This window comes from Cyrtonyx montezumae, unplaced genomic scaffold (assembly GCF_038088225.1).
Source record: "Cyrtonyx montezumae isolate F1298 unplaced genomic scaffold, pur_monq_1.0 scaffold_7, whole genome shotgun sequence".
NCBI lineage: Eukaryota > Metazoa > Chordata > Aves > Galliformes > Odontophoridae > Cyrtonyx > Cyrtonyx montezumae.
The window spans coordinates 34,696,287-34,710,582 of record NW_027072078.1 but is presented as its reverse complement, the minus strand read 5'-3'; the positions used below and the strand labels follow the sequence as shown (position 1 = coordinate 34,710,582).

The window sequence follows — 14,296 nt, the reverse complement described above, 5'->3', positions numbered from 1 at the left end:
GCGATGTCTGATTCAGGATGTGGGTTCTGATAATCCCCAGTTCCCTCGGTGAAACGACGGTGGGTTGGAATTTTCTTGCAGCAGTACATCCACGTTCTCCCATGGCCCCGTGCACACCCTGCTCCACTCCTGCTGCCCCTCCCCTGCAGGCAGAGCAGAGCATCGAGCATCTCGTGGCTGCACTCCTTCCTGGGAGGGCAGTAACTGTTCTCCCCGGCCGTGTGGGTGGGGAGAGCTTCGTTTTTAGGAAGATACTTAATCTAGTTTCTTGTGGCTTCATTTGTTTCACGGATCTCTTGTTACTTTTTGAATATGGGTGCAACGAATCCATTTCTTGATCTGTACTGCAAAGAACTGTCAGCTCTCGGGACTGCTCCCCCCTGAGCCGTGCTCCCGGCCCCTTCCATGCACTGATGTGAAACAGAAGGCAGCTGAGAGCTTCCCAGTGAGCTCTTACAGTCAGCACAGCTGTGGCACACGGGGCTGTGCTCAGCCCTCCTCTGTGGCGTGGGCACTTCTGTATTCGCAAAGCCAGGCTGCAACAGCTGCACGTGCTCTCTCTCTGCGCTCCTCTTCATGCTCTCAAAGTTGAGAATTCAAGCTGTGTGTTAGTTTGGACATGTTGCCTTATGAACCCGCTGAGAATGTACCACCACAGCTGCAGTTCCTGCAGGGAGTTGGGGCGGCTCTGCTGCGCTGCACCCTCTGCTACCTTTGATGGGAATATTTTTGTACATTTTTATCAGTTATTAAACCTCGTCTTCTACTGTCTGCTGGTGTTTATTTCTGCTCTAGGGCCATAAACTTCTCCCATCCCAACGATTTTTGGATTTAAGCAACATCTGCTCCCAGGAAAAAACTCCACGTCCACCCTCAGCTTTTGCTTTCAGTTCTGCGTTGCTCGGTCAGTGCTCTTAAAAGGTTTCCCTTCATCTTCACATCAAATAAAAGTGCTCCTGGGGCTCTGCTGTTTGGGTTGTGGGGTTTTTTTCCCCACTTCATCATCACGTGCCTGAATGTGGGATGTGGGGGAAGCTGAAGTTAACTCAAAGGCTGTGATGAAGCGTTGGGGTTTTGCTTCGGTTTCTGGCTGTCCTTCATCTGTCCCTGTTCATCTCTTCTTGTCACGTCCCTCCCCCTCTGTTCTTCCATCTGTCCCTCTTTCTGGTCTTTCTGTCTTTCTGTCTGTTCTGTTCTTTCTGCCATCCAATGGATGGAGAGATGGAAGACAGAGGGACAGTGAGAGGGCTGAGCAGATGGATGGACAGAAATGTGAAGGGACAGGTGGAGAGACAGACAGGAGCCACAAGGATGGGCAGAGGTGGATGAGAAGATGGGCAGGAATGGAAGAACAGAGAAAAACTGAGCCAAAGGCCGACTGGGGGATGGGCAGGAGAGGCAGACAGGTGGAAGGATGGACTGGAATACGGATGGGCAGAGGCAGACACGGCTGCACGTGGTTCACCCCCAGGTTCTGCTGTATTTATTTTGTTAAACCCTCCCGACAATTACATCTGAATTGCAGCTCAAGCACGGCGATGCTCTCGAAGCTTTGGTCCTGAAAGCTGTGCTGCACAGCCCCACGGCGGGGGAAGAAAACGCTGTAAAAGTCACTTTAAAAAGCAGGAAAGGGTAGATTACAGGGTAGTAGTGTAAATAGTTTATTCGCTCTTATGCCAGGAACAGACCAGGAAAGTAACATGAACTGCCCTTATAAAACACTTCTAATATTGCTAAGCAGCAGAGCTACCACTAGAAAAATACCCCAGAGAACAGTGCTCCACTGCCACTGAACCATCGTCTTTGTCTTAAAACAAACACCTCTGAGTGTAGGAATGAGGCGGGCAGAGCTCTGGGCCCTCTGACAACGACAGACCAAAGCAATGCTTCCCCAGCAGTGGGGCAGGGAGGCAGCAGCATCTTCTCCATGACGTCCTCCGTGCTGTTCTCCACGCTCTCTGTGTTCTCCACGTGCTCTACGTATGCCCTCCACGCTCTCTCTGGCACACGGGCACGCGGTGCTGTGGCAGCTGATAAGGAACCACTGTGTCAATGGGGGAGCAGAGGGCAATGAGGTGACTGAGCCCCGGAGTGTCCGTTCAGTTAAATATAAAAACAAAAACTATAAGTTAAGGTAACGTTCGGATTGTATAGCACAGCACGGGCTGAGGACGCTTTGTTTTTTGTTTGTTTTTTTAACCAATATTTACAGTATTTCCCGGAGGCTGAAGGGGCAGTGAGAGAAGTGTAAAAACAATAATAATTAAAAAAAAAAAAAAGACGGCACCGATCTTCGTAGCAAAATATCTGTACATTTAAAAACAGATTATCATATATAACTACACATTATCCAAGGAAAACGGGACCTTCACCAGTGGTTCACGTGAGCACAACGTAAAAAGGAAAGAAACTCAGTGGTTAAATACTATACAGTAAATTTTACAATTGACATCGTGGTGCGGCCATCAGCGGGCGGGGGCTGCGGGCACAGCGGGCGCGGGAAGCACCGATACGGTCGCGGCCCCACTGCTCCTCTGCGCCCCTTTGGAAGCCCTCACACTGTGCCAGCAGACCCCGCAGGGTGAGAGCTGCTGGCTGCAGGGCTTCCCTGCAGTTGGATTGTCAGAGGGAGCCGTGGGATCACGGCGCTGATGGGACCGTGCTTGTGTCGGGGCACTGGCACAGCACGGGGCCATCCTCGGTGCTGCTGAGCTGCAATGGTCCTCGGAACCCTAATACTGATTACTGAGATGTTAATACCTTAGTGCTAATTAATAAATACGCTGTTACTGGGAAGCTGCCTCTTGCTGAAGGACGGGCGGTACGCTGCCATTCCCGCGCCGTGCTCCGTTACCCCTCAGCCCCGTGCTGCACCACCAAAGCCAGAACCTCACAGCCGAGAGAGGGTTCAGTGCCCACAGTTCCTGTCACCGCGGGACCTCGGTACCACGTCCAGCTACGGCACGAGGGGTCCGTACGGCGGAAAAAGGTCCGGAGCTCTTCTCGTTGGTGTTTCCCTACCACGTACGGAAAGCCCTTCATGTCACGTAAAAGCCAGTAAGTGCAGCTGAAGCCAGGGTCAGCCCTCGGCCCAGGACAGGAGTGCCCGCTGGCAGAGCGCATCCACCTCTTCCCAACCGCTGGGATCCAGGCCTGGCCAACAGGAGGTCGGTCGCTAAGTTTCCATATAATCAAACCGAACTAAACACCCAAGAACAACGTATACTTTACTTTTTTTTTTCTTTTTTTGGTTAAAAAGTACTGAATAACGTATTGGTGTCAAAAGATACCCAATCAAATCGAGTCCTATTGCTTCGATTAATTTGAGCAGGTACTTCCATTTGAGGCACTTGTTAGCTGAGCGCAGAGCCCATCGCTGACGTTCCTATGCACTTGAAGGCGTCGGAGCCCTTTGGGGGTCATCGTAGTGTTCCCACAGCAGTGGGTGAGGGGCAGGGCACCGCAGTGGGCCTCGGCTCACATGGTGACCTCGGTGCCGTTGGCGGAGCGCAGGGCCTGGTCGTCGAAGCGGCGCCGCACGCTCCTCCTCAGCGCGTCGGCCCGGCGGTACGGCTGGTTTCGAAGATCTGCGGGGAGGAAAGCGGTGCCGGTCAGCACGCACGGCAGGAGGGAAGGGGGAGGGGGCTGCTGGATGCCAGTCAAAGCAGCTTGGGTAGCAACGGGAGGGGGGGGATCGGCCCCACGACAACAGCGAGCGTGGGGCTGATGGGCCCGCAGGAGATGCACCGAGCAGCGGTAGTGCTGGCGTGCGCTCCGGGTGCTGGGGATGCTAACGGAGCTGTGCTGCCCATAACATTGTTTGTGTAGCCTCTAAATCCAAAGGGTGAGAGACACGGAACTGGGGAACAGGGTGGGAAGGGACGTTATGGATCAGTTCCACCCCACGGGGATGGGGCACCCACACGGCTCCGGGCAGCGCTGCCAGGGCCTCACCGCCCCGTGCTCAGTGAGTTTTCTGATGCAGGATGCAGCTCACTGACTGCCAACACAGGACACGATGGGATAAATGCTCATTAAACAGGCATGCATCCACGTGCCCCGGCCACCCGGCCAACTACCAGAAGGTGCCCTGACAAAAAGAAGGCATTCCCCTGCACCCGGCCTGCGAGCCCACAGCCACGGCTGCCACGAGAGGGCTGCAGGGCCCGGCTGCAGCTGGGGCTGCTGGGGGGACAGGAGGGCAGCACTGAGCATGCGATGGAGCCGACGATGGAGAAAGGCGGCGGTGGGAGTTTAACAAAGCCCGTGTTAACAGCGTGGTGAGGACAGGTGACTGCTTGGCTTCTTGTGCTATGGAGATGAGCTACGCAGCATGCTTGGTGCACCTTACACGGAATTTAGGTAGGATTTTTTTCTTTTTCCTGATAAAAATAATGGGCGTTTCGCTGGGGAACCCCCCCCCGTGGGCTCCCTGGATGTCTTACAGCTCACTCTAAGCCCCACTCCCCAACTCCTCAGCCCTCAGTGCAGCAGAAGCTGCCCGTGCTGCCCTGTGCTCCCTGTATCTGCTGTCCATCACTGGCACCCGCTCCATGGCCATAGCACTACACACCCACAGAGGATGGGGCAGCAGGAGCTGGGTGCTACAGCCGGGGATCTACAAGCTGAAACAACCCTGGGCAAGGCTGCCTACCTCAGGCTCAGCTTGGAAGAGAAAGGGCCAAAACCAAGAGAGCAGGAAGGTGGTGACCAGCCAGCAGCTCAGCGAGCCCCTGCCACACAGAGGTGGGAAGCAATGGGCTGAACATCCGCTGCCCTCAGGCCCTCACCAGCACTACGCTCAGCCACAGCTACTGCCAGGCTTTGGGCATACAGAGAGAGGAGGAAGCTAAGTAAAAAGTGATGCTTGCCAGCTCTGTGTATCCTCCACCACCGGTGTGCTAGAAGAAATCCTTACCCTCGAGTGAACATTTGGAAATTTAGTGATATTATTCTTCTTTAGGGCTAAACAGAAAAAAAAAAAATGATGGTTAAGTAAAAAATGGGATGGAAAATGGAGAGCAAGTCAACTCAGCGTTCAAAAATGGCAGGCGTGTTAGCCAGCAGAGCGAGAGGAGGGGGGAGGCCAAGGCCACGAGAGGTTAGAGGAGGAGAGGAAAGGACACGAGGGCCACCCTTCCCTCTCGCTAACCAAATTCCAAGCTGCTTTGAAGATTGGCTCCAGGAAGATAATACAGCAATTAACTCGAAAGAGCAAATAAAAGTTGAGCTGAAGACAGTTTGCAATTTTATTAGGAGCATTCATAAAAATACATATTGCAAAGTGAACACTGTTGTCTTCTTAAGCCATCCGTCCTTAATTCAAGACAACAGTGTTAAGAGACATGCAGGGTTACGCACTCCCTCCTTACACCTCACACCACGGGATGGACGTGGCTCAGTTCCAGGCCAAGCTCAGCCCCGTGCCCACAGCTGTGGGCTGGCACAGCACGGCCCCACTGCCTCCCACCCTCCCTGGGTCTCACCCCGTGGTGTTACGAAGCCCACGGGCTCCAGGAGAATTGGTTTGTGCCCCATTAACGTAGCCCATTTTAATCTGATAAAAGTTGGCATGGAACTGAAAAAGTTAAATGTGGATGTGAACGAATGAGAGAAGAATTACTCCGTTCCGTGTCTGACATGCAAACATGCAGGCAGGGGTTAGAAAGCTGAAACGATGCTCCTCGCAGAGGGGACACGTTACCACAGAGAACCCCTCCAAGCCAGAAAGCAAAGCCCAAGAACGCCCCACCGAAGCCATGCAGACAGAGTTCCCCCTGGCTTACAGCTCAGTTACCACGTGCAGACTACTCAGGTACGTGTGCATACAGAGAAAGATCTGCAGCCAGCAGAGATGACATAGAAAAGCCAGGTGAAGCATCACGGTGTGTTTGGCCTGAGCCCCATTCACCCCACAGAGCTGCACCGAATCGACCGTGAGCTCCACCCCGTGCTGTTCTATGGCATGTGCCACGAGGGTGAGCAATGCCTTTGAAACGTGAGCACGGCCAAAAGCATCCAACACACATTGGATGGGATGAAACACAACGCATGCGACAGAGGTGACATCGATACGACTCGAGGCGGACGCCGGACACTGCTACACACTCAACATTCACACGATCCTGGCTGAGGTCCGTACAAATGGAGAAGGGTCAAAAATCTACAGCAACCTTTTTTTTTGTCTAAGAGCATCAGGTGTGAAAGAGGAATAGTTTAGTAATGGAATTCCTCAGTGAGAACAGGTTCGCAGAAAAACCGAGAGCCCCGCTTGGCGGTTCGAGCTGTAAAGGGCACAGTCTTCAGCACTGCATGGGAATAACAGCCAAACAAACAGAGCAGTGAGGAGCACAGATCGATGGCATTAGTACACGGTTAGCGCGTGGTTAAGGACAACCAGGATCTGCTCTGCACGTCCCCACCAACTCGGGACGCTGCAGCGCAGCAGGATCTGGTAACCAGGCAGTCCCGAGTCACTGAGCAGCTGCTTCTCACAGTGAGTACGGCTCTGAAGGACTGCTGCTAAAGGGAAAGACTATGACTCTGCATCCAAGTGACCTCAGCTCAACCTGACATTCTGTGCCTCACTGTGACTGCGTACCCCAGAGCTGGAAGGGCTGGGCACGGCAGGGGACGGGCAGGTTGGCTGAGCCTGGCACGCCTGCACGCAGCCTGCCATCGTTCACACCATCTGTTTCTCCCACGGAGCAGGAGAGCTGCTTTACCAGCTACATCAGAGTCCAAAGGAGTTGCAGAAGCAGAAGCGATCAGATATTACAGCAAGTCTGCCTCTTACGTGGACAATATCATCCTGGGAATCTAGTAATCACACGTTAGAAGAGAGTTGTGAAAGCTTCACCAAGAGCACCTCAACTCTCTCACGTAGCTGGGCAAAAACTCACCAGCCTGCCTCGCTGAGAGGTAAAGCAGCTCTGCTCCTCCCAGAGGGAAGAAGCAGAAACATTTGGGAGGAGCAGCCAAGGCAATCCTGCCCAAAGCCCACTCTGCTGACTTTCCGTGCAATAGAAATCAACTGCTGTGAGGCTATCACAGCATTAGAGCCTTGCTCCTTCCACACCACAGGTGAAGGACGTGCACTAAAATCCAAGCACTGCAAGCAGAGCGGTGGCACAGAGCAGAAGGACCTGAGTGCTGAGCACAGCACCGCTCAGAAGACAGTTCTGGCAGCAAAGGGCTGCACACAACATCCTGGCTTCCCCAGTGCTGACACTGGGGTCTGCACCCCTCCCTGCAGCCCTACGGGGCTGATCAGGGCAGATTTCTGCCAAACTGAGAAGCAGTGGAACCAGAAGCTGCTCAGGGCCCCCAATCACTGAGGTCTGACTAAAGGATTTCCTGTAAGTGTGCAATAACGTGCTGCAATTACTGCTAGTCCGTTGTAATGGAAGTGCAGGCTCTTAATAATGTTAAACATCTGTCATTCATTGCAGTTATGGGAAAATAAAAGATTTCTGGGAAAGATCTGCATGGCATGCATGTCCCCACTGGAATATCTGCAGAGATCTGAGCTGCCTACCCTAGAGATCAGAGAACAAAGCGTGTCCCAGCATGCTGGAAGGGAAGAGGTAAGAAACAGCACGTGCCTGAGGTCTGTGCTTGTGACAAACCCGGGCAGCACCAGCAGTGAGCACACCAAAGCTTACTGGGCTTTGTTCCATACCCTCAGCAAAACTGTCTAGCATTGATTCACATCGTGTAAACCATTTCCTAAGCTGTGCTCCAAGCAGCAGTAATGCACTTAGGATAGCTAGCAGGTGGACACACATCTTTAACCTTGGAGAAAGGGCCTCTGAGATTACAGAACAAAACAGCTTTACCTGTTATGATATCTTCAATAGCACCGTCCTTCCCCTCGTACACATGCCTGTTGTCCTTGACCTGCCTCCTCCTGAGCTCTGCAATCAGCTCCTGCTGCTGTCTCTTTGTTTTGTGCGAGGGAGACTGAAAGCAAAGCAGAGAGGATTTGTAGGGATTTGTAAGGACCTTTCCTCCAATTCTGTCTGAAATACCACGTGAGCCCATCAGCACCAGGAACTGCCACCTTTCTGCCCAGCTTTGCAAGGCCAGGAAAACACGAGGGTGTGGTGAGCTCAGGTCCTGGGGGGGATGGCTGGAGTTACAAGGTAACCTGGCTGCCAACCTGTTTTCTCTTTCTTAGGTTTGCAATTCAGTTCTAAGCCTTCTCCTCACTTAGCACACAGACTGCAAGTCTCCTCCTCCACGCAGCACTAAGCAGAGGAGAACAGGCTTTCCATCAGAAAACACCCAGCTGGGATTAAGGGCACCTGTTAAGCATGAGAGCTGCACAAAGCAGCTACAGCGACCACTGTAGCTATGGAAAACCTCCAGCACAGCTCAAGCATTCGCTCAGGGGAAAAAATGCCCCTGCAAGCAATGAGGGGCTCTGCACAATGAATACAGATGGGATTTTAGACACGTAAAAAGCCAAAGTAGGAAAAAAGTGTGGCCAACATTAACACAGCCTAGGTGACTTCTTGCCCGTTTAGCTTTCTGAGTTTTGCAATTTTCAAAGTAGAATTACTTCACGCTTTGGTTCTTTTGACTATTTCAGCTTTCCCCTCAAAGGGACAGAACTTCCAGAAAGCACATTTCTGGACAACTCTAAGCCTGGGCAACTCAAGCTCCATACAGAGCTGCAGGTTCTGGGCTCTCAGGAAAAACAGATGAACACATCCCACCTGCAGGACCCATCTGCTCCGTACCTTTTGGTCCTGCTGCTCCATCATCGCCTCCTGTTCCATCAGTTTTTCCATTAAGGCCTGTTCCTGCTTTTTTCTCAACTCGTTCTCTTCTTCTGCTTGCTATTTATCACACACACACACACACAAAGAGACCCAACAAGTTACAGCTTCAAATTGCTACAGGGAATCTGAATATTACAACTGAAGGACACTAGCATTTGCTATCATGGGACTTCCCAAGGAGGCAAACTGAGGGTGCAGCAATTTAGCTAAACAAAGTCTGAACCAAGTGGGCTGGGAGACACCAAGCACCCCAGCCCCAGCCCCCAGGATGCAGTCAGGGTTGAAGGTGAGAACTTTAATCTCACAGACATGCAGTTTCTGAGGACTCCTCAGGCATTTCAGACAGCTGTGTTGCCTTTCGGCCCTGAAAATAATCCCAGAACAACTATTTGTGCAGCCCTGGGCTGGTGCTGCTGTGCTCATGGTTCACTGAAGCTAGAGGGAGCTACAAGCTGTGCTGTTGGGAACCCTGAGACAATAGATGGCAAACCACACTGAGAATGACAGAAGAGGATGCTCTGCTTACCTTATAGGCCTTCACAAATCGGACAAACACTGGGAAAAAAACTGAGGGGGGTGTCGTCTTTGGATTCTCCCCAAAATACTTCACAGCATCATCGAAGGCATCCTACAAAAGGCACAGGCTTCAAGATATGCTCAGCAGTCGTTACTGCTGAGCTCTAAGTAAGGGATCAACATTTCATCTGAGTGGGAAAGTCTTGGCTGGCACCAGCACGTCCACACCCAGCACGTGGATGGGAGCAGGAGGGTTTGAATCAGAGGGCTTGTCAAGAAGACACCTGTAGGGATATCACCAAGCTCACAGAGCTAAGACATATCTGCAGCTAGAAGAAAAATTGCTAGGAAAACACCACCACAAGCAAATAAGCTAAGGCTGGCCTCAGCACCAAGGAGGAAAAATGAGTGGGTAACATCACGGGAGAAACTTTTTATACACCATGACAGACTAACAATTCCTTGCTCCACGAGTAATGCACATTTTAGACATTCAGAACAGAGGAGAACCATGGAGGCTCTGTGCCTCTTCACTCAAACCCCGCTGCAGACTGACTCAGCACCAGCAGAAAACACCCCGTGCACGTGCAGAGCGTGCTCTGCTTCTCCGAGTCATTCAGACCCCAAGAATTAAGAAATACCTGGGCAATTTTGGCATCATCCTGCAGTTTCTTCAGCTTTCCTTCATTGTTCTGAATGAACTCCTTCAGCATCGTGTTGTGGTCATGCATGGTGTACTCGCGCTTCGTCAGATCCAGACCTCTCTGGAGCTCCTTCACATCCAAGAGGACGTTTTCTAGAGACACTATAGGAGATAAAACAAACCTGCTGAATTGCTCCTGCTGTGCAAGTGCTCAACCCCCAGCATGAGCAGCTCCCCACTACAAAGTGCCCCCAACCACAGCAGTGGCTGCCACTGCTGCTCACCGATGTGGGAGGTCACTGCTGTGACAGTGGTGGCCCCAATCCTGGGTGTGTGTGCTAGGCCAGGCAACCTGCTGCCACCAAGGGCCTTTCCCTAGACTGGCTCTGCTATCAGACTGCTAGGCATCACCGAAACCACCTGGTTTTGTTCTTAGGATGGCCTGTGTGGGAAAGCACTCAGGCACGTTAAGGACACCACTGTGGTTACAGTACCTGCAGCAGCCTTCTCCACGTAATGAAGTTCATTGTAAAAGAGGGATACGTGCTGGTACTTCTCCTTGACAACGTTAGAAATGTAGTGCAACAGGGTTTGTTTTCTGTCTGTTGACTTTGTTTCCAAGAGCTGGAAGAGAAAAAAAAGCAACGAGATTGCTGGGTTAAGGTGCAGCGGACACCAAACAGTGACCAAAGGGGTGTTTGCTTTTCCTGAATGTTTGTCCATCCGACAGAGATCTCTGTAAGTGCCCACAGATGTGTTTCGTGGGTGGTTTTCCACTGTGGTCTGAGGATTTGAGGCCTTGTCCTGAGGGGCTGCCAAAAAGATGGTAAGGGTCATTGCGTACCAAGCACAGGGAAGTGTGGTCCCTGAGCACCACGCTCAGCTGCCTCTGCCTTTACCACGTGTGGAGCACCAATGAGCCCCGAGCAGCCACTCTCCATGCATTTCAGCTCATGTCCCCTTGTCACCTCTGGTTTACTCACCAGATCTAGACTCTGTAGCTTAAATCCATACACTGCTCCTCGCTTACTGCTGTTCATGTAGTTACCGAGAGCCAAGATGATCTGCCAGAGCAAAACAGAGCAGAGCAATGGTCAGGGCAAATGCACGACGGGTCAGAAACCTCGGGGCGTTTGTAGGGAAGCATTCATGTGCACTTTCAGTACACATAAAGGGATGCACTGGTGAGTGGTTGAACACAATCAAAATAAGATGTACCTCCAGTATTTTCTTAAGCTTCTGGGAGGACTTTATTGAGACAGATGCAGCTATTATTGCGTGAAGTTGCTGCAAGTAAACACAGGGAGAATTCTGGTTAATGCACAACAAACCCATAAGTAAAGTCAAATTCAACACGCTTCCATTCTTAGAAGTAAAAAAACAAACTTGTTTTCAATCCATACAGTGCGTCCTAGTGTGAGTGCTACCCTGCCCTGGCACGTCAGGATTGCAAACAATTAATTTGCACTGCAGAGTTCGAACACTCGGATGTGGTTGAGGAAAACAGTATTTACATTTCAGTCCTCCTGACTGTGAAAGATGCATGGGACACGCTTCAAAGAGCCCTCAGACCGGCGCTGGCAGTCATTTTCTCTTTTGGTACTAACATTTGGATTTTCATTTCAACTGGTATTAAATTTCTAGAGGATAAAGAAATGGGACGACGTGGAGCAGCCCGGGGTGCGAGCTGCCATACCACCAGTGCCAGGGCTGTCTCCCACTCACCGGGGTCAGCATCTGGATGCTTTCAGCAAAGTTGCCTATGAATGCCATAATGGTCATCTTCTGCATCAGCCTCTCGATCTTGCTGAACTGCATCATGAACCGGTCCTCGTCGGACAGGTTCTCAATGGGTTTCCTCTCCCTCTCGTAGAGCCGCAGCACCTTCACCTCGTTCTCGGTGGGCAGGAACCTCATGAGGCACTCCACAAAATCCACAGGCAGTGTTTTCAGGTCAAACCTACGAGACAGGACGAGAGGTGATGGCCTCACGTTGTGCCAGGGGAGGCTAAGGTTGGATGTTAGGAGCAAGTCCTTCTCCAAAGAGTGGTCAGGCACAGCTGCACAGGGAGTGGGGGACACCATCCCTGGGGGTGTCCCAGAGCTGTGGGCACAATCCCACCCATGAAGCTGTCTGCACATAAAGATGTTAACACGCTTAGTGTGCACAGACAGCACAATGCTGCTTGGCATCTTGCTCCTGTTTCCAAAGGAGAGCAGGTAAAGCTGGAGGGCTGGATCTGTACCCCACAGGATGGGGCATGGCAGAATCCCATGCTGTAGTCACGTTTGGACACACTTGCATCACGTTTGGGTTTGGCACTGGATGGGGTCATTACATAAAGCTCACTGCACGCAAAATGCTTCCAGTGCACTTGGACTGAATCTGTGCTTTGTGGAGCAAGGGCTGCCCCTTCCTGATGCTCTGCGTTTGGAGTGTTCATTAGAACAAAAAGTACTGTGTACACTGATTGAGAAATTCGGGATGCAGTGGCATGGTGTGGATGAACATGAATTAACTTCTTTAATGAAATACGTGTTAATTTGTTAAGCCCATACAGTGATAGAGCGACACAAAGCTGCAAGTTAACATACTGTAGTACAAGGGAATCCGATTTGTGGGAATTCAGATTGGTTCCATCCTTTCTTAGGGATTTTTTCCAGATGCAAAAACATTTACATCAACTGCCAATTCAAAGCCATTCCCCTTACCAAAAACCACAGTAAATCTCCAATATGATTTCTTTGCTGACATGTGTGTTACTTACACGTGAATAGCTTTGCATATTTCATCCGCCGTCTTTCCAGCTTTCCTTAAAGTGATGGCAAGATTTTTGGCCCTGTTTGCATCCAGTAACGTGACTTTGTTCGACCCTTTCTGAGTAATTTTTTGTTTGCTTGATGTAAGATCAATGGCCGGACCTTGGGCTTTTGTTTTGAATATCTCTTCAAATTCATCCACATTCAAATCCTAAAAAGGAAAGAAAGTGATTTATCCCTGCCGTGGCAAGTATTAAATCCTGCACTGCCCAGCACTTACCAGAACTGCAGTAAGACCCTGTGACTGCTGCGGCTGCAGCAGAGAACTTCAGGCTGGGGTTGCACAGTGTAGCAGACACGTGCTCCTGAGTCAGTAATCAGGAAACGTGGCCTCCAGCCCCAACAGCCCTAGGCATGCTCAGAAGTTCAGGCAGATGTTCATGTTAGTGCTCAGACTTCATCCAGACACACATATCCACGTCGTGGCACAGGGACCACGCCGCACCTGAGTGCTCAGCCCGACTCTGGGCTGCTTTCCCTGCTACACTGCCACACACCAGCTTAACCCCCAGCTCTCGGCCACAGCCTCTCTCTGCAAAGGCCAACAGTGATTTGAGTCGTGGGCAGAACGAGGAACAGAAAGCAGCTTGTACCTCCAGGATCCTTTCGTCGTCTATCTCGTTGAAGACCGTCCCGTTGATCTGGTTGGGTTTGAGGGCGACCCAGTTGAACACTGGCATGCGGAACTTGGTCTTGATCGGCTTCTTGATTTTCACAGCTAAAGACAGCAGAGGAAAGGAAATGCTAAACTCCCCAAGAGCTGAAGAACACCCCATGTGCCCAGACCACGGCCTCTAGGGTTGGCATTCCAGCACTGGACGAAGAACTGGCCATAGCTAAAAGATTGCCCTGAGAAGCCTGAAAAGATCCTGCTGCCTTGACAGGCAGGCAGTGCACAGAGGCTTTTATCCAGCCCTCCAGCTGCCTCAGGGCCAGCGTCTGCAGGGTGGGACTGAACGCCAGAGGCTGTGAAAACTACACAGAAGGAAATGTGTTATCACTTTTATTGCCCCATCTTGTCTGGGCTGCTTTAAAAGCCCGTGCTATTTTTAAACGCTAAAGAAAATGGATGGAGCAGCCAAATTTAACCCTGTCCTGCTGGCTGCAGAGCCCACCTCGGTGGGAGCTGGTGCGTGGCCACGCACAGTGCAGGGCTGCTCGAGCACGTGCAGCCCAAACCCAGCTGCTAAGAGCAGCACAGCCAGCAGCATCATCCTCATCGATGAAGGCATGGTGGCCTCAGCCTTTAGCAACACCTAGAGCTGCCAAAGGAAAACATGTCTCTATCGCTGAGGAGATCGGGAGGATGTGTCACTGGCAGTAGATGCATCACACAATGAACCCAGAGTATGTGACAAGAAGGAGAAAGCTCTTTTCCCAAGGTTTCACTGCTGCAAGGGGGCAGTGCTCCTTCAGAGGGGTCAGGGCCGTCTTTTAAAGCCAAAACAGGGGGCAGCAGCACACATGAGCTTTCACACGGTTGAAATAATGGGTTTCATCTTTTCAGGTCATGCAGAATTAGTGTTTCAGT

General features: G+C 51.4%; 1 protein-coding gene across 5 annotated transcripts in view; it reads right to left on the bottom strand.

The window, feature by feature from the left end:
• Positions 1–3,248: 3,248 nt before the first annotated feature.
• Positions 3,249–14,296, bottom strand: part of FMNL2 (formin like 2) — an 87,780-nt gene continuing 76,732 nt past the window's right edge. The window contains exons 16-27 of one of the 5 annotated variants that reach the window (XM_065750840.1): positions 13,359–13,483; positions 12,714–12,916; positions 11,671–11,905; positions 11,164–11,232; positions 10,929–11,009; positions 10,440–10,569; positions 9,944–10,107; positions 9,313–9,414; positions 8,745–8,843; positions 7,839–7,962; positions 4,919–4,965; positions 3,249–3,587 (exon numbers count right to left, since the gene is read on the bottom strand). In XM_065750840.1, coding sequence (XP_065606912.1) covers positions 3,549–3,587; positions 4,919–4,965; positions 7,839–7,962; positions 8,745–8,843; positions 9,313–9,414; positions 9,944–10,107; positions 10,440–10,569; positions 10,929–11,009; positions 11,164–11,232; positions 11,671–11,905; positions 12,714–12,916; positions 13,359–13,483 — 1,418 coding nt within the window. In that variant the 3' untranslated portion in view covers positions 3,249–3,548. Of the gene's footprint in view, positions 3,588–4,834; positions 4,966–6,044; positions 6,309–7,838; positions 7,963–8,744; positions 8,844–9,312; positions 9,415–9,943; positions 10,108–10,439; positions 10,570–10,928; positions 11,010–11,163; positions 11,233–11,670; positions 11,906–12,713; positions 12,917–13,358; positions 13,484–14,296 lie in introns of those variants that run through there. The other 4 variants (XM_065750839.1, XM_065750838.1, XM_065750837.1 and 1 more) reach the window with 4 other exon arrangements.